The following is a 19,796-nucleotide window of genomic DNA, read 5'->3' as shown; positions in this document are numbered from 1 at the left end:
GTTCTATGGATTGAGGTGTTAGTCCTTGTGTGGGGCCTGAGGTTTTAAGGAGGGACTGCAGGTCAGTTTGAATCACAGGGATGGGATCTTGATGGCAGACACTGTATGTAGAGGTGTCAGACAGCTGGCGTAGACCTTCACTAACATATTCCTTTTGGTCAAGTACTACAGTGGTAGATCCTTTGTCTGCTGGGAGGATAATGATGGAGTCATCAGTTTTTAGGAAATGTAGAGCCAGAAGCTCCGCAGAGGACAGGTTAGGGTCATGTTGTAGGAACCTGAGGAAGGGTTGTGAGGCAATGCTTGATGTGAGGAATTCTTCTAAGTCTTCTAAGGGATGATTTTGAGGTAATGGTGGTTGATCAAGTTGGGATCATGGTCTGAGCTGTTCAAGGCAGGGTTGAATGTCAGATTTGCTATTGGGAAAGTTTTGGGGTTGGGTTGAAAAGTGATATTTTCAATGGATATTACTTGTGGAGGACAGGAGGTCCTTCACCAAAGCAGCATGATCAATTGCAGGTTTATGGCTGAAAGTGAGGCCCTTAGATAATACAGATAATTCAGGAGAGGAGAGTGCTTTATATTGGAGGTTAAGGACACTGTACTGTTTTGACTGGGTATTATGGGCTATTCTTGGTCTGGGAGGCAGTGGTGAATTCTGTGGGATATTAAGGAGGTTGGCTAAGCTTGGTTTGTAGTAGAGAAGTGGTGATTGATGGTGTGGCTCTTTAGTGAGCTGCAGAGGGACAGGAAGGGAAATACCACTGTTCAGGTAGTTTAGGAGAAGATTGGATAGCTTTTTAAGGTGAAGTCTGGCATGTTGTTGCAGTTTGAAGTTGGCGTGGCAAATGATACCATTCAAGGAAACATGAGGGGCAGATAACTGCAGGATTATGTAGAAAGAGAGAAGTCTGGTAGAGTGGAAATTTGATGATGAGGCATATAGGTCACAGATTAGAGAGATTGCTGTATTTGAAACTGTAAAAGAGCCTGGTGAAGGATAGGACTGCATCCAGAAATAGGGGCTTTCAATGTTAGGCCTTTTGGAGTAACTCCAAGGGACAAGCAGGTTTCAAGAAACAGAATGTGGGACCTTAGTTTTGATAGCGCAAAGGCATGTTGTCGAAAGGAAGGGGTGTAATATGAGATGGGATTCATCATGGCAAGAGAGGACAGTTTGGAGAGTTAAAAATTGTGAGAGTGGCAAAAAATAATAAGTAAAGGATGGAAAATATAGAAGAAAAGCTACGAAAAAAAAGTCCCATACAGTAAGTCTACTGTGGTTCTGGGCTATTTTCCCAGAATCTTCCCCTTTTCCTAGACCTCTTCAATCCTTTTCCTCCACCCTTCTTCCTTCCCCTTCAACCCTTCTGCCCGAAGAAGGAGACACTGGCTCTGAAAGCTTGCCATTCACAACAGTCTTTTATGTGTGTGTTCTGCGGCTGCTTAGTGAGTAGATTTTTTATCTATCCAGTTAAATAATTTTATCAGTAATTGATTGTTTTCTTTGTATCTAACCATACAAATTTCTCCCTCATCAGCTCAACAGTGGTGTTTGCACTGGGGTGTTCGAGGTTGTGGATGCTGTCAAAAACTGACTTTCTCACAGATCGAGTCACAAGCAGTCTAGGCTGGATCTTTGACACATTGCACCAAATTAAGTCTTTCTGCTTAGCAATCACACTTGCTTGAGCTTATGGGATGTTGGGTTGCTTTGTAACGACTGTTGTAGCTGTTTTTCTGTGGCTTGTTCCACTCTCAGTTGGTCATGTTTTATCATGGCAAAAATTGCAGTGATCCTTGAGAATAAGTCTGCCACTATGTGCCTCTGAGTCTTTAATGTGCCTTGTATTAGTAGTAAATTTTCTGATAAATTCTATTTGGTGGAATTGCTGAGGAGAACACCCCTCATTCACTCCACAGAAAGCAAACATCATTGGCTTACAATCAATGTAGATCATAAATGGCCAAGGTTCACAGCATTTAGGAGAAAAACCCTAAAGGATTCCAGCTGTCCTCCATGTTTTGATGGAGTGCTGCAGCAGTAGCCAGTTGGCTTGGCATCTATGCCAATCGCCAATGTTGCAATATGAACTGGGCAAGACACCAGTACTGCTACTTGTGAACTAGCTCTTACCTTTTCAAAAGCCTGCTGTATGTGGTGTCCATGGTACAGGCTGCTTGCCCAGTGTGTAGGTACCTGCAAATGCCTCTGTCAGTGGCACCTGCATCTCTGCTGCCCCCAGCAGATGGCATCTATAAAGTTGGCAGTCCTGAGAAATCTTCATAACTGCTGATAACTTGTCAGCTTAGGAATGTTCTGTAAAGCTTCCACCTTCTCCTTGAAGTGACAGATTCCAGCTGCTAATGGCATGCATTCGAGAAAATTCCCTTGACTCTGGCAAAGAACACACTCTGCTTTGTTCATCACTAGCCCAGATTTCTTTATCCTGTCAAATATTGCTTTAAGGTGCTCATTGTTTAACTCTGCTGTATGTGAAAATATCAAAATATCATCCAGACATACAAAGTAGAAATCCAGCCCCCTCAGTGCTTCATCTACCAATCTTTTAGAGTTCTGGGCTGCATTTTTCAGTCAAAAGGGCATGTGAATATGTTCAGATGGACCAAAAGGTGTTTTCACAGCTGTCTTGGGGATGCCCTCTTCAGCTACCAGAATCTGGTTGTCTGCCTTCATACAGTCTATCATGCTGCAGACTGTACCCACTAAAATGTTCATAAACCCTCACAAGTTAGTTGTGGGATAACAGCCAGGTACTGATCGTGCATTCCGAGTCCATAATCTCCACAGGTCCCATGGGACATCCAATCTTCTTACAAATGCCTGCCTGGAACATTTTGCCAAATTCTGATTTTGCCTCTGCAAAACAGGCAGGACTAGTCTTCTCAGTCACTGGGAGACTGATTGGTCTTGATGTGGTGCACTGTGGGGTGCAGTATCTGCTGTCCTGTTTCAAGTTTAACTTTAAGTAGATAAAGGAACTGCATTGCTCATACTTTAGCCTATTGTGTCTGTTATCATCTCACTGCTCCAGCAAACTCGTTCTGCGCTCAGCTATAATCCCAGTCCACGGTGGTGAATGAAATCTGTATCTAGAATCAGTTTGTGCACATAAGCCAGCACAAATCACCATCTAAAAACCTTGCTGAAACCTATGTCTACTGTTGCCTTCTGTTCACTATAAGTCACAATAGGCGAGTTGTTGGCGGAAGTTGGTGGAGTGCTGCACTCACCACCTCTTTCTGATTCAGATTGCACTGTGCAACACTCAACCCTGAGTCGACCATGTAATATAAATTTGACTTTCTGTCTGTCACAAACATGTGTCACAACAATGTGAGCATGGAAAGATTCTCTCTCATAACTGAGCCAATCTCGAGTGTCACATCCCGGCTTCCCTGCTGTCTCGTATCACTCCACCATCGCTGTCTGTGGACATAATGTCCGTCCCTTCATATCAACTCTGACACACTTGTGAAGCTACAGTGACTCCTGCATCTACTGCAAGGCACTAGGGACATTTGGGCATGCGTATGGGATTGTGCATCTCATAGCCCACACACCAAATCTTTTTTGGTACCAACATACTCTATCATGTCATCCCTCTGGCCTTTCCTTCTATTTGTTGGTTGGACGTCTCTTTATTTTACTGCCCCACACATTGTCTCATTTGTTCAATTGCAGCACTGATAATTATTTTAGCAGTGCTGTAGCTGTAGACTACGGAGCTGCTCGTCGGCAGACCTCTTTGGCTCCTGTGGTGTAGCCACAGCTTCTGCTGTTTTGCAGTTGTCAGCTACCTGTGTTACTGCTGAGGTGCTTGCTTGCCCCACTCCTGTGTGCACTTTGTCAGCGACTGAGAGAACAGAAATAATGTCTTTCCCTCAAGTGACTGCTGCTGTTTCCACTGTTTGAGCCATACATGCTGAAGCACCTCACGTGACACTGCTGCCTCCTCCGCAGTACTCTGCAGGTGCCACCAGAATTTGGAAGCCATCCTGTCACCAATGCTTTTGAACTGTAGGACCTGCTTCATCTGTTTATCTAATGTTCATGCACTGGATCACCATGTCTCTCAAATGTTGATATCGATCTCGTGTATGAGGCCTCAAAACAAAGTCTGATACTGCCTCCACTGCTTGACCGTCTGGGCTATAAACTACTACTGCAAACTTTGTATAGTTGTTTGTGGTGATGTTCTGTGTGAACACTAGTTCTAACATTGTGAACCGAGGTACAGGTGTCTCTGGCAACAACTTCGGCACTTGACTTGATGAACGTTCAGTTCAATTGTCTGTTGCCTATGCTGCTTCTTTATGCAGCTGTCTGTGTCTACACGATGCAGCTTGCACCTGCAAGTTCCTAATCTGTTTCTCCAGCTCCTCTTGCAAGCATCAAAGTTGGTATTCCTCCCGGTCTTGACCATTGTCATAATGCAAAGTCACCATCTCATTCTGTGCCATGCTTGAATTTGCTGTTTTCTTTTGCGCTTTCGAGGTCACTATTTTATAGGTATTGCTCATAATGTAGTCTACAAAGCAAAAACTCACAGAATACTACCCGATAGCTATTTATTTTATTGACTACAATAACAAATTATCACTCGACAACCGATATATGGAGAACTATTTCAAGAACGTGCTTGCAAAGAATAAACAACTAAACATCACTCTGCTGGTCAGCTGAAGAATAATTAAGTCTCTTCACTTGCTGTCTGTAACTGGTGTTTCCCACAACTTCACTTTAAAAAATTATTCCAGTTTATCAAATGTATCTTTGAAATGTCATTCTACACATTATTCACCCAGACCTCACTCTACATAATCCAGTGGCATACTGGAAATAATAATGTGGGCAGAATAAAGTAAGACACAATAAATTTACCATAAAGAGTCAAGGAAGAACAATTGTAGAAGATGTTCAGATTGCTTACAAATTTAATGAAGAGCATAAAAATATTGCACAACACTTAATTAAAGACCATTGTAACAAAAATTATGATGTGCAAGTTCCCAGAAATGAAAATATCATGCTTCCATATCCAGTGACTATAAGAGAAGTAAGAAATGTAATCAGTAAACTAAAAAATAAAACACCCTGTCATCCAAGTGGTGTCCCATATAAAGTCATTTCAGAGAACTCAATTACAAGCACATGCAGGCTACCAGTTCTTAAAATGCAATGTCACGACACAAAGGTCAGGCACAAACATGTGCTGGCTGCCGGTTCTTAACAGTATTCCACCACCATCCGTAAGATTACACTCATTGCTGAACATGTGGAGAAGAGTGTGTGTGTGTGTGTGTGTGTGTGTGTGTGTGTGTGTGTGTGTACCAATTCAATCAGAAATTTCATTATCGGAACCCCAGTGATTGAGGCTCTAATGTCACTTCATACACCTGTCCTAATACCTTTTGGGTAAGACCAAATTCTAGCACTCAACTTGTACCCTAAAATATCTAAATTTGGACAAAGTGAAGAAGGCATAGCTGAGTTGATTGTATTTAGCTTTCTGATGTTGAAGTTTTGATGATAGTCTTTCAGTCTTCTTCTTCTTCTTCTTCTTCTTCTTCTTGTGTAAGCTTGTAAAAATAGGTTCTGGCAGCAGGTTGATGTTTGTCTTTAAATAAGTAATCTTGACCATGATATCACTTCCTACCAGAAGTTTAAATTTGATATATCAGTGATGACAACAGTTTGTGAAGCGACACTCGACACATATCCTCTTGCTAGAATCCCTGACAACCGACTCCATCATCTACATTGATACATCAAAGACCTCATAAAATCTCCAGATTCATGCTGGAGATATTATTCTGGTGTCTGTTTATACGGTTTTGACACAAGTTAATACCATTACAAAACTTAGAAAAATGTGAAACATACAGGTCAAGAATAATGCTTAGGGTAACTAATGGTAATTATTTATGGGAACATGATGTTTATATTGTGTTGACAATAGTATACTTAATTTGATTTGGATGTCTTTACCACTCTGATTGCCATACAAGTGTTTTGCAGTTTTGTGTTTTTGTATGAACATGTATCTGTTTTATGTTCCCTATTAGGATTTACAAATAATAAAAGTAATTTTGGTGTGAACAGTTTTGTGAATCAACTATACTTTTGAATTCAAAATTACAATGCAATTTTTGTATTTCATATTTGGTTATTTTCTATTTGGGATAGAACTGACAAATCTTAAGTATTTCAGTATCTCTGTCTCCTAAGTGTTCAGAAGAGGTATAAAGTTCCAAAAGGAAATTTAATTAATAATTTAACATTATTGCACTTTTTGCAAGTTTCATCTTTTGATTGATTATTGAAATGAACATGGCTATTTCTATGATTTTAGCACACAGTGGTTTGTTTACATGTAAAATGCATTTTGTGTGTCTCAAAATTTTTGTTTTCTTGATAACTGTGTAGTTTCAAATTTGGTTGTAAGCCTACAGTGAAGATAATTTTCAATAAGCTATAAAATCTGTGTTATATTTCGGTTGTAAGCAACTGTAAAATCTGTATTATATTTCATGTATATAGAACTTATAGGGTGTCTGCAGATGTTATTTGTTGAAATATTGTATGAACAGTTTGTAAAGGTGAACTAGAAAGTTTTACTGAATCTGCTGATATCATATCCATAATGTTATAAGGTGTAGAAAACCATCATGGCGATAGCAGTCAGCTTCGGGGACATTCATTTCAACATGTCAGATGCCTGGAACAATCAATGGTAGGAGCAAAATTCCTTGAAGCATCATCAGCTATTTAAAATACCCTAGAAGTGACTAACAGGTTGTCATCTACCCCAATGACAATGGAATGTACTGAATCTGATCATAATTGACCAGGACTGACGTGGAACATTGCTGCACAAATGAGGATTGAAGTCCTCACCCAAATGTGACTGCAGCAAAGAGCAGTGAATGGTGCATTGTATAACATTTGAATGTCCTTTCAGAGCATTCAAAATGACAATGGAAGATCTTCCTGATTTGTCTGCAGAAGCTCCAGACTGGTTTTCAAATCTGGACTTAGAGCTATGAATTTATTATGAACTAGAGATTGTATGCATGTGTGTAGAAAAGTATATATTTTTTGTGAATAGTTATCTAGTATTTCTCCTGTCATCATATGATAAATAAATAAAGCTCAAGGAAATAATTTGTGAGCAAAGGTAACAACTCACTGAACAGTATAGGCAGTGAGTCATTGACAAGTTCATATAGAAGACTGGAAAGTATGGGTTTTCATACAAATCCCTTTTGCAGCTACACTACTATGCTATGTATTCATCAGCCCCCCCCCCCCCTCTCTCTCTCTCTCTCTCTCTCTCTCTCTGGAAATTTTCTCCATGTGCCTGTCAATGAAACTGCACTTCTACCATTAAGTGAGTTGTTATCTTTGCTTCAAAATTATTGACTCTCTTCCAGAGCTTTCTATTACCATATTTAAAGTTCACAGAGGAGGGCTGTCAGTCCTGGAGTATACGCAATAAACTTAAAACAATCAATAGTAGGGACACTTCCCAGAAAGACACAAAACTATAGGTCAGCCCCACTGTTATCTAGATTTCTTTAAAATACTAATGCATGACATTTGATGTACCTTTTTGTGTAAAAATAAAAAAAGAAACTAGTTTCCAATCAGATGGTTTTGTGGAGAATAAATCTTCTGAAAGAGCTGTCTTTGATTTCTTGAGACAAGTTCTGAATGCTGTAGATCAGTGTTGATGCACTGACAGATTAAGTTAGTATGATTTGCTTGTCTTTTGCTAATGATACCGTGACGCATTCCATGTCTCATCAGGTTCTCCTCTTTGATGGGATTTATGGAACACAATAAATGAATGAATGAATGAATCCAGCAAAGCAACTGACGACTTCATCCAAACACCCCCTTTCCCTGTCCTTGCCTTGGATCGTAGCATTAATATCCCAATCCACTTTCTACTGCAACAGCCAAAATCTCACTTTCTCATGCTCACAATCATACATAATAATACTGATAATCTGCTCTCTAGAAACATCAACTTCATAAAAGCTACATCCACACCATTCTAACCATTATACCATTATTTTACAAGAAACTCATTAATATTAATAATCTTTTATTGTACCTTAAACTCATCATTTTACTTATTTTAATTGTGTAAATTTATTTTTCATTTCAAATTAAGTTGGGCTGAAGAACAGCAATATGGGCTCAACAGTCTGTTCCCAATTTGGGGATTAGATTATTATTGAAGATTTAAAAAAAGTTACTTGTAACAGTAATCAGCTGCATGTGCGAAGAAACCAGTGAGTGCACCGTGTGTTGGTGGGCAAGCACAGAAGCGCACATCACGGCAGAGGTTGTAGCGACCCGTGAGGCACAGTGTGCACTGCCGACACGGTACTCCAGGCTCCAGCGCCACCCGATCACCTGCCAACAGAAGCACGCACTGCTATAGACCTGCGCCCACACATGTGCCTTTTGGCTGTGCCAAATGGGTCAAAGTCACAACGTGCAGGCAGTGTGGGGAGAGTTGCGATATGTACTGGCCACTTCAGTCCAGTAATCATTTTATCAAAGGCTGTGGTTTCTGTGTGATGTGTTTGTGTACAAAATCATGTGCTGATTTAGAGTTCTATATTCACATACTTTTTTGTTCACATAATTTCTGTGTAATCTTCCACTGATGTATCAGTACCCTTATGTATTGTGATATATTGTGGAATTTTGAACATTTGTAAGTGTAAACTTGTACTGTTATTATTAATTGTACACTTAAACATAATTGTGCTCTTTCAAAATTCTTAAGAGCAGTAGGTCTGTCCTTGTTAAAAACAATGACACTCTAATTTCATTGTACAATTACATGAGAAACAGGTTATTTTGAGAATTTTTGGATGCTTACAAAACTAGATATTCGTGAGTTATCAGTACAGGTGTTTTGGATACATAATTAATTTTGTAGCAAATTAGCGTTCATGGTTCACAGATCTGCCAAAGAATACATCATCCCTGAAATTCATTGTACACCAGCAACAAATAAACATACGTTTCTGAGAATTTTTCCTTTGCATAATCTGTGACTAATAATGTAGTAAATCAGTGTTTCTGATATAGTTATTGTAGCAGATTTTCTAACTAAAATATTGTGTTACATCTAGTTTTCCCTCAAAGAGGAGTAGCCCTACGTTTATCTGAATATCTCATAAATTAACTCTGTTTTTGAGATTGCTAACGAATATAACCATGGATGTTGCCGTTGGTGGGGAGGCTTGCGTCCCTTAGCGATACAGATAGCCGTACCGTAGGTGCAACCACAACGGAGGGGTATCTGTTGAGAGGCCAGACAAATGTGTTGTTCCTGAAGAGGGGCAGCAGCCTTTTCAATAGTTGCAGGGGTAACAGTCTGGATAATTCACTGGCCTGTAACACTAACCAAAATGGACTTGCTGTGCTGGTACTGGGAACGGATGAAAGCAAGGGGAAACTACAGGCATAATTTTTCCCAAGGGCATGCAGATTTAAGCAGAAATCATGATGGCATCCTCGTGGGTAAAATATTCTGGAGGTAAAATAGTCCCCCATTTGGATCTCTGGGTGGAGACTACTCACGAGGACATTGTTATCAGGAGAAAGAAAACTGGTGTTCTACGGATCGGAGCGTGGAATGTCAGATCCCTTAATCAGGCAGGTAAGTTAGAAAATTGAAAAAGGGAAATGGATAGTTTAAAGTTAAATATAGTGGGAATTAGTGAAGTTTGGTGGCAGGAGGGACAAGACTTCTGGTCAGGTGAATACAGGGTTATAAATACAAAATCAAATAGGGGTAATGTGGGAGTAGGTTTAATAATGAATAGGAAAATATGAATGCGGGTAAGCTACTACAAACAGCAAAGTGAACGCATTATTGTGGCCAAGATAGATATGAAGCCCACGCCTACCACAGTAGTACAAGTTTACATGCCAACAAGCTCTGCAGATGACGAAGAAATTGAAGAAATGTGTGGTGAAATAAAAGAAATTATTCAGATAGTGAAGGGAGACGAAAATTTAATAGTCATGGGTAACTGGAATTCATCAGTAGGACAAGGGAGATAAGGAAATGTAGTAGGTTAATATGGATTGGGGGTAAGAAATGAAAGAGGAAGCCGCCTGGTAGAATTTGCAGAGAGCACAACTTAATCATAGCTAACACTTGGTTCAAGAATCATAAAAGAAGGTTGTATACATGGAAGATGCCTGGAGATACTGACAGGTTTCAGATAGATTATATAATGGTAAGACAGAGATTTAGGAACCAGGTTTTAAATTGTAAGACATTTCCAGGGGCAGATGTGGACTCTGACCACAATCTATCTGTTATGAACTGTAGATTAAAACTGAAGAAACTGAAAAAATGTGGTAATTTAAGGAGATGGAACCTGGATAAACTGACTAAACCAGTGGTTGTACAGAGTTTCAGGGAGAGCATAGGGGAACAATTGACTAGAATGGGGGAAAGAAATACAGTAGAAGAAGAATGGGTAGCTCTGGGGGATGAAGTAGTGAAGGCAGCAGAGGATCAAGTAGGTAAAAAGATGAGGGCTAGTAGAAATCCTTGGATAACAGAAGAAATATTGAATTTAATTGACGAAAGGAGAAAATATCAAAATGCAGTAAATGAAGCAGGCAAAAAGGAATACAAACGTCTCAAAAATGAGATCGACAGGAAGTGCACAATGGCTAAGCAGAGATGACTATAGGACAAATGTAAGGATGTAGAGGCACATATCACTAGGGTTAAGATATATACTGCCTACAGGAAAATTAAAGAGACCTTTGGAAGAAAGAGAACCACTTGCATGAATATCAAGAGCTCAGATGGAAACCCGATTCTAAGCAAAGAACGGAAAGCAGAAAGATGGAAGGAGTATATAGCGGATCTATACAAGGGCGATGTTCTTGAGGACAATACTATAGAAATGGAAGAGAATGTAGATGAAGATGAAGTAGGAGATATGATACTATGTGAAGAGTTTGACAGAGCTCTGAAAGACCTAAGTCAAAACAAGGCCCCAGGTGTAGACAACATTCCATTAGAACTACTTACAGCCTTGGGAGAGTCAGGTCTAACAAAACTCTACCATCTGGTGAGCAAGATGTATGAGACAGGCGAAATACCCTCAGACTTCGAGAAGAATATAATAATTCCAATCCCAAAGAAAGCAGGTGTTGACAGATGTGAAAATTACCGAACTATCAGTTTAATAAGCCACTGCTGCAAAATACTAACATGAATTCTTTACAGATGAATGGAAAAACTGATCAAAACGGACCTCGGGGAAGATCAGTTTGGATTCCGTAGAAATGTTGGAACACATGAGGCAATACTGACCCTTCGACTTATCTTAGAAAATAGATTAATGAAAGGCAAACCAACATTTCTAGCATTTGTAGACTTAGAGAAAGCTTTCGATAATGTTGACTGGAATACTCTCTTTCAAATTCTGAAGGTGGCAGGGGTCAAATAGAGGGAGCGAAAGGCTATTTACAATTTGTACAGAAACCAGATGGCAGTTATAAGGTTATAAGAGTCGAGGAGCATGACAGGGAAGCTGTGGTTGGGAAGGGAGTGAGACAGGGTTGTAGCCTATCCCCAATGTTATTCAATCTGTATATTGAGCTAGCAGTAGAGGAAACAAACGAATAATTCGGAGTAGGAATTACAATCCATGGAGAAGAAATTAAAACTTTGAGGTTCGCCGATGACATTGCAATTCTGTCAGAGACAGCAAAGAACCTGGAGGAGAAGATGAACGGAATGGACAGTGTCTTGAAAGGAGGATATAAAATGAACATCAACAACAAAATGAGGATAATGGAATGTAGTCGAATTAAATCAGGTGATGCTGAGGGTATTAGATTAGGAAATGAGATGCTTAAAGTATTAAATGAGTTTTGCTATTTGGGGAGCAAAATAACTGATGCTGGTCGAAGTAGAGAGGATATAAAATGTAGACTGGCAATGGCAAGAAAAGCATTTCTGAAGAAGAGAAATTTGTTAACATCGAGTATAGATTTAAGTGTCAGGAAGTCGTTTCTGAAAGTATTTGTGTGGAGTGTAGCCATGTATGGAAGTGAAACGTGGACAATAAATAGTTTAGACAAGAAGAGAATAGAAGCTTTCGAAATGTGATGCTACAGAGGAATGCTGAAGATTAGATGGGTAGATCACATAACTAATGAGGAGGTATTGAATAGAATTGGGGAGAAGAAGAGATGGTGGCACAACTCGACAAGAAGATGGGACTGGTTGGTAGGACATGTTCTGAGGCATCAAGGGATCACAAATTTAGCATTGGAGGGCAGCGTGGAGGGTAAAAATCATAGAGGGACACCAAGAGATGAGTACACCAAGCAGATTCAGAAGGATGTAGGTTGCAGTAGGTACTGGGAGATGAAAAATCTTGCACAGGATAGAGTAACATGGAGAGCTGCATCAAACCAGTCTCTCGACTGTAGACCACAACAACTATAATCAACATAAAAATAGGAAACTAGTTGTTTTTACCTCAGGTTTTTGTGTTGGCTTAATAGAAATCTTGTTTTGCATATTTGCTCCAATTCTAATAGGGAAATGGCAGCTGTTTAGCTTAACACATTAAAAGATATTCAGCAGTGTTATAATATAAAGTTATTTATTCACTGGCTTGTAATACATTTCACTACCCAAAATGCAGCCCCACTGTGAATATTTTCAAACATGGGATGAGTTGACAGACGTTCATAAGCAGCTGGAAATCACCCAGACTACTGTCAAACGATTTGCAGATGCTGCAAATTGGTATGTTGGAAGAGCTCCTTCGAGTCGTGTACCTGTGATACCTGTACCAGAGGTAATATCCCCTCCTGTAGATCCTGTCTCCTCTGCAGAAAGTGTGCAAGATCTGTCATTACTTGTCCAATTGACTGTAAGCAGCATGTCAGTGGTAATCTAGGCATCCTGTACAGGGTGGATGGGGACCAAGGAGGACTCAGGGTGTTGTACCAATCCCCCAACCACCAAGTTTGAGTTTCACTGAAATAAACAAATATACTGAAATAAACAAATATACTGAAATAAACAAATATACTGAGAAGCTGTGGTTAATATGCCCAACTCTTTGAATAGGTTTCGACATGATGTTCTTGGATTTACACTACTCATTACTCTTATTATACACTTCTGTACTCTAAAAGTTTTTTCTTTGTTTGTGGAGTTACCCCAAAATATATAAAATATAAAAGTATGATACCATATGACATAATGGAGTGAAAATAAGCAAAATATGCCAGTTTTTTTTATATTTATATCTCCTGTGTCTGACATCATTCGCATTGCAAACACAGACTTGTTTAGGCACTTTAGCAGTTCGTTAGTATGTTGCTCCCAACTGAATTTATTATCAAGTTGTGATCCCAAGAATTTTACACTCTCAACTTCTCCTATTTCCATGTCGTCATATTTTATACACACACCAGAAGGAAATCTCTTGGAAGTTTTGACAGGGTGTTGAAGGAATTAAGACCACATTAGTGTCTGGCATATTTCCATGACATAATTGTCTTTTTGAGGAATATGCAGGAGAATAGGCTACTACTGACTGTAGTATTTGAGAGGTTCAAGCAGCTCATTTGACACTAAGTACTGAGAAATGACACTTTACATTAAAAGAAATCAACTATTTATGTGATTAGTAAGGATGGTATAATAACTGAGCCTAGATTAGTGCAAGCAGTGCAAGATTTTCCAGTACTGGGAACAACCAGGGAGTTGTAATCTTTTCTGGGTCTTGCAAATTATTGGAGGAAGTCCATGAAGGGCTCTGCAGGTATAGCATGACCGCTTACACAGTTGTTGAAGAAGGGTGTTAAGTTTATATGGTCAAAGAAATGTCAGGAGCATTTTTCGAGTTAAAAAAGGTATTGACAATGAGTCCGGTGTTGCTATTTCCAGAGTTTCAGGTGGAATTCATATTGTCGTGTAATGTGTTGAACAGATGCTCTTGGGTGCATATTGAGCCAAGAGGTCAATTTTCAGGATTGCCCTATTGCCTTTGCATCAAGATGGTTGAACAGAACAGAGAGGACTTATTGTACAATAGAGAGGAAATGCATAGCTTGGTGTACATAGTAACATACTTCCGGTGTTACCTGTACAGCAGGAATTCAGAACAGTGACAGACCATGCCTACTTTGAAGTACTTGCTAGGTTTGAAGGATTCATACAATAGACAAATGAGATGGGCATTAAACTCAGTTAATTTGACTACAAAGTAATCCATAAACCAGGGAAGCAGCACGGAAATGCAGACAGGTTACCCAGAAAAAATAGCATAGTACAAGCACTAGGTCAGGAAGTTTGGGAATGACAAACAGCACAGAGCACCAACGATGAATATAGACAGTATAGCAAGCAACGGTGATTTAGCAAGCATGATGGGTCATTGTGTAGAGAAACAAGCTTAGGACCACAGGTTGTGGTGCCAGGAGAGTTGCAGCAGGAAGTGTGACATGAAATGTAGATCACATCTTGTCAGGCCATGGGGAATGCCGGGCACTGAATCAGAGTGTGGCAGAAAAGTACTGGTGTAGGAGAAGGGAGAATGGTGTCAATCAGTTTGTCAGAAATTGTGTGGAATGTGCGCAGCATTCAAATTTGAATCAGAAGCAGCTAATATTTCATAGGTTCCCAGAAGCAATGGAATTGTTTAGTTTCATTGAGGTGGACATGTTAGTAACATTCAACTGAACACAAACAGGTGATCATTTTGCACTGACCATAAAAGACTACAATTTTCCTTACAAGTTGGTGCCAATGCCAGAGCAATAGGCAGTCACATTCGTGCTGGTGGAATAGGTGGATATTGACATCTGGGGTGCTGGAGAAAATAATTATGTACAAAGGGATGAACTTCATGTCAGACCTGATGAAAATTTTGCTTCAGTTATTTAAAGTAAAAAAAAGTTGAGAACTAGTCCACTTCATCCACAAACTAACAGAAGAACAGAACGAGTTCATCGGGTGATTGAGTAGATGCTTAGTTATTAAGTGATTGCACACCAATTGTATTGGAGATGTATCTGTCATACAGTGAGAGCTTACAACTCCAAAATGCACACTAGCAGAACATTGTTGTCATTTGAGGTGATGTATGGGAACAAGACATGATTAGCCAGAAAGAAGGCAATAAGGGAGAATTGGTCTGAAAATCTGCAAGAATGGTGAGGAAAGTGTGGCGAAAGATGCAGCATTGGAGAAGTAGGAAGAGGCAGTACCACGAGTGAAAACATTACCTCAGTATAAAGTGAGCCACTGAGACATGTTATCAAGCCTACAAACTCTGAAAGGCAAAAACAAAGAAGTTTGTAATGTGGTACCAGGGCCCATACCATATCACTGGAACCACATCACCACTAAATGTAAAGCTGCAGCTGTCAACAATCACACGTGTTGGGCATATGACCATTCTAGGGTCTGCCAGAAGCCATTCCACAAGAGGTATTAATGAAAATGAGGAAAGAGGCAAAGAAGAAGGAGTGGAAAGATGAGCAGCAGGAGGAGGTGGTACAGATACTAAGAGATCAGTATATATTGAGACAAAGGAAATGATTAATGGTTATTGTATTTTGTGTTTGTAGGATATTCTCCATTTGTGTTTTAGATATGGTTGTGTTTTAGATAAGGTTGTATGATTGTTTTATCATTAGTATTTAAAGATTTGGTGCCACCAGGCTTATGAGAGGAGGGGAGCTGATACTGATGCCTGTGCCCTCAGGTCATCAATAGGAAAAGGGTCAGAAAAGAACAATGCTAATTTTGAAAATGCTGTACCTCTTCACTGGGGGTGGAGTTGGGGCACTGCTAGATCATCACCTGCACAGAAGAAGAGCCAAAGAAACTGGTAAACCTGCCTAATTTCGTGTATGGCCCCTGTGAGCACACAGAAATGCCACAACTTGACGTGATATGGATTTGAGTAATGTCTGAAGTAGTGCTGGAGGGAACTGACACCATGAATCCTTCGGGGCTGTCCATATATCCGTAAGAGTATGAGGGGGTAGAGATCTCTTCTGAACAGCATGTTGCAAGGCATCTCAGATATGCTCAATAATGCCCATGTCTGGGGAGTCTGGTGGCCAGTGGAAGTGTTCCTGGAGCCACTCTGTAGAAATTCTTGATGTGTGGGGTGTTGCATTGTCCTGCTGGAATCCCCAAGTCCAGCAGAATGCACAATGGACATGAATGGATGCAGGTGATCAGACATGATGCTTACGTGTCACGAGTCAGAATCATATCTAGTTGTATCAAGAAGCCCATATCACTCTGACTGCACACGTCCTACACCATTACAGAGCCTCCACTAGCTTGAACAGTCCCCTGCTGACATTCAGGGTCCTTGGTTTCATGAGGTTGTCTCCATACCCATACATGTCCATCCATTCGATACAATTAGAATTGAGACTTATCTGACCAGGCAACACGATTCCAGTCATAAACAGTCCAATGTTGGTGTTGATGGGCCTAGATGGAGCATAAAGCTTTCTGTCGTGCAGTCATTAAGGGTACACGAGTATGCCTTTGGCTTCAAAAGCCCATATTGATGATGTTTCATTGAATGGTTTGCACACTGGTACTTGTTGATGGCCCAGCATTGAAATCTGCAGCAGTTTTCGGAAGGGTTGCACTTCTGTCATGTTGGACAATTCTCTTCAGTCGTCGTTGGTCCCGTTCTTGCAGGATCTTTTTCTGGCTGCAACGCTGTCAGAGATTTGATGTTTCACCAATTTCCTGATATTCACAGTACACTCATGAAATGGTTATACAGGAAAATCCTCACTTCCTCGCTACCTCAGAGATGCTGTCTCCCATCGCTCGTGCGCCGACTATAACACCACGTTCAAACTCACATAAATCTTTATAACTCGCCGTTGTAGCAGCAGTAACCTTTCTAACAACAGTGCCAGACACTTGTTGTCTTATATAGGCATCGCCGACCACAGCACCATATTCTCCCTGTTTACACATCTCTGTATTTGAATATGCATGCCTATACCAATTTCTTTGGCGCTTCAGTATATTTTTGAGACAACCAAATGTAGTGTTATCCAGTTACAGATGGCTATTAAGTTTAATTTTTAATGTGTGGGAGCTGCAGAACAAAATTAGGATACTGGAGAATGTGTTTTTCAGAGTTAAAAAAAAGGAACATCCTCACCAAAAAGAGATGATTGAACCAGAAACATATTTTCAGAGAGTGGCTTTACATTGGATATACCAGACATAGTAGTGATCGTTAGTTGCTATGAGCAAAGGAAGCTCATGGGGGGAACGACATTAGTTGATGGGAGTTACTCTGCTGAAAGTGACACAGCCACAGCTGTATTGGCCAGATAAACCTCTAGAAATGTTAATAAAGCTTTCATCCAATGGTTATATATAGCTGATGAATATTTGGAAAATTGTAGCTGAGGCATGCTCGACCCAATTCAGGTTTGGTAACTAAAGTGTAATGGATGACGGGGTTGTCGGGTGACCCACGAGGCACCCAGGCCTGTGGTCTGCCTACCTGGCTGTAGGTGGCTGACAGCGGCACCGGTGCGCACTACCACGCCACTGGCTTCGTGGCCCAGGACCATGGGCCCTGCCAGTGTGTAGCTGCCAATGCGGCCGTGCTTCAGGAAGTGCACGTCCGAGCCGCAGATGCCCACGCAGTGTACTCGCACCAGCACCTCTGCAAGTATGAGAAAAAAACTGATAATAGGACTGTTCTGAACACTTTGAGATTTGTGCATTCCTGCTTTTATAAAAACTGTCTATCACAGCTTCACAAACAGACTTCACCTAGTTGCTATGGATACATGTAACTTAAATTCCATAACAAAGAGGAAGAATCCAAAAGCATTTGATTACAAGATTAGAGGTGAACACCTCGACAACCCCTACTAACTGATGAAAAGGGAAAAAGTTTATCACTTATTGCATTTTCTCTGTTCATGCAGTAAAACTGCCACATCATGAAAGACATTTTAATTTATTGCTTCTTTGCTACTAACTGTATTCATGACACTTTCTTCAGACAGCATTCACACACACCACTGAATGTACCTAAAAATAGCATCATTGTACGACACATAGTTCAAGACATATGATGTCATAAACTCTGAGATGCATGGACAACTGTCACTTCATGTGTGATGTTTAAATTTATTACTTCTTTGCTACCAATTCTGTTCGCAACTTATTTCACAGACTGTCCACATTTGCCATGGAATGTACCCACAAAATTATATCATTGTGCACCACATTGTTCAGGAGATATGACATTACAAACATTGAGTTGCGTGGAAACAAAACTGCTGCTCAAAATTCGCTAGAGATGCAGATGAAATATGTGTACAAATATGTGTGGAATATATTAAGTATGTGTGAAATATATGTGACATGTCCATATGTGGAAAATTAAACTTCATGTCTGTATGTGAGAAACTAAACTTGGTACACATATTACTTTGAATCTGAAAGAAATATTGTGGTTTTAACAACCACTATTGAAATGGGAATTATGACATGAAGAGAGACAAGGGGAAGAAGAGATGGACAGGAAGAGAGAGGGAAAGAGGATGTGCACATGGATATGAGGGAAGAGGGGATGGATAGAGAGAGGGGGAGGGCAAAATGGACAGAGAAAGGTAAGAGGAGGAAACAAACAGAGAGAGGGACAGGGAAAGATAGACAGAGGAAGGAAAGAGGAGATGGAGAGAGAGAGAGAGAGAGGGAGGAGCACATAAAGAGAGTGAGGAAAAAATAGACAAGGCATGAGGAAATAGACTCTGCAGGGGAAGGAGGAGATAGACAATGGAGGAAGGAGCAGATGGACAGAGGGGGGGAACAAATGGACAAAAAGCGTGAGGAGTAGTAAATGGACAGAGAGAGATAAAGACAGTAGGAGTTACAAAAGAGAGTGGTAGAAGATGGAGGTGGAGAGAGAGAGCTAGGAGAAGATATGGAGTTAGAGGAAGGAAGATGGAGGAGATGGACAGGGAGAGGAGGAGTGGAGAGATGGACTAATAGAACTGGAATAAATACATACCTGGCCAACACCAGGCACTCAGTTAACAGTAGTAGTAGTAGTAGTAGTAGTATATACACTCCTGGAAATGGAAAAAAGAACACATTGACACCGGTGTGTCAGACCCACCATACTTTCTCCGGACACTGCGAGAGGGCTGTACAAGCAATGATCACACGCACGGCACAGCGGACACACCAGGAACCGCGGTGTTGGCCGTCGAATGGCGCTAGCTGCGCAGCATTTGTGCACCGCCGCCGTCAGTGTCAGCCAGTTTGCCGTGGCATACGGAGCTCCATCGCAGTCTTTAACACTGGTAGCATGCCGCGACAGTGTGGACGTGAACCGTATGTGCAGTTGACGGACTTTGAGCGAGGGCGTATAGTGGGCATGCGGGAGGCCGGGTGGACGTACCGCCGAATTGCTCAACACGTGGGGCGTGAGGTCTCCACAGTACATCGATGTTGTCACCAGTGGTCGGCAGAAGGTGCACGTGCCCGTTGACCTGGGACCGGACCGCAGCGACGCACGGATGCACGCCAAGACCGTAGGATCCTACGCAGTGCCGTAGGGGACCGCACCGCCACTTCCCAGCAAATTAGGGACACTGTTGCTCCTGGGGTATCGGCGAGGAGCATTTGCAACCGTCTCCATGAAGCTGGGCTACGGTCCCGCACACCGTTAGG

The 19,796-nt window shown here is 40.9% G+C and overlaps 1 protein-coding gene across 1 annotated transcript in view; it reads right to left on the bottom strand.

Annotated features, from left to right (window-relative positions):
- The window catches only part of LOC126480804 (sorbitol dehydrogenase-like), an 85,301-nt gene extending 66,490 nt beyond the window's left edge, over positions 1-18,811 (bottom strand). Inside the window, exons 1-2 of the mRNA XM_050104124.1 lie at positions 17,608-18,811; positions 8,290-8,449 (exon numbers count right to left, since the gene is read on the bottom strand). Of these exons, the coding sequence (XP_049960081.1) occupies positions 8,290-8,449; positions 17,608-17,833 (386 nt within the window). The 5' untranslated portion in view covers positions 17,834-18,811. The remainder of the gene's footprint in view (positions 1-8,289; positions 8,450-17,607) is intronic.
- Between the last annotated feature and the right edge of the window lie 985 nt (positions 18,812-19,796).

This window comes from Schistocerca serialis, chromosome 5, assembly GCF_023864345.2.
Source record: "Schistocerca serialis cubense isolate TAMUIC-IGC-003099 chromosome 5, iqSchSeri2.2, whole genome shotgun sequence".
Taxonomy (NCBI): Eukaryota; Metazoa; Arthropoda; class Insecta; order Orthoptera; family Acrididae; genus Schistocerca; species Schistocerca serialis.
The sequence above is the reverse complement of the archived record's forward strand: the minus strand, read 5'-3'. Positions and strand labels throughout refer to the sequence as shown.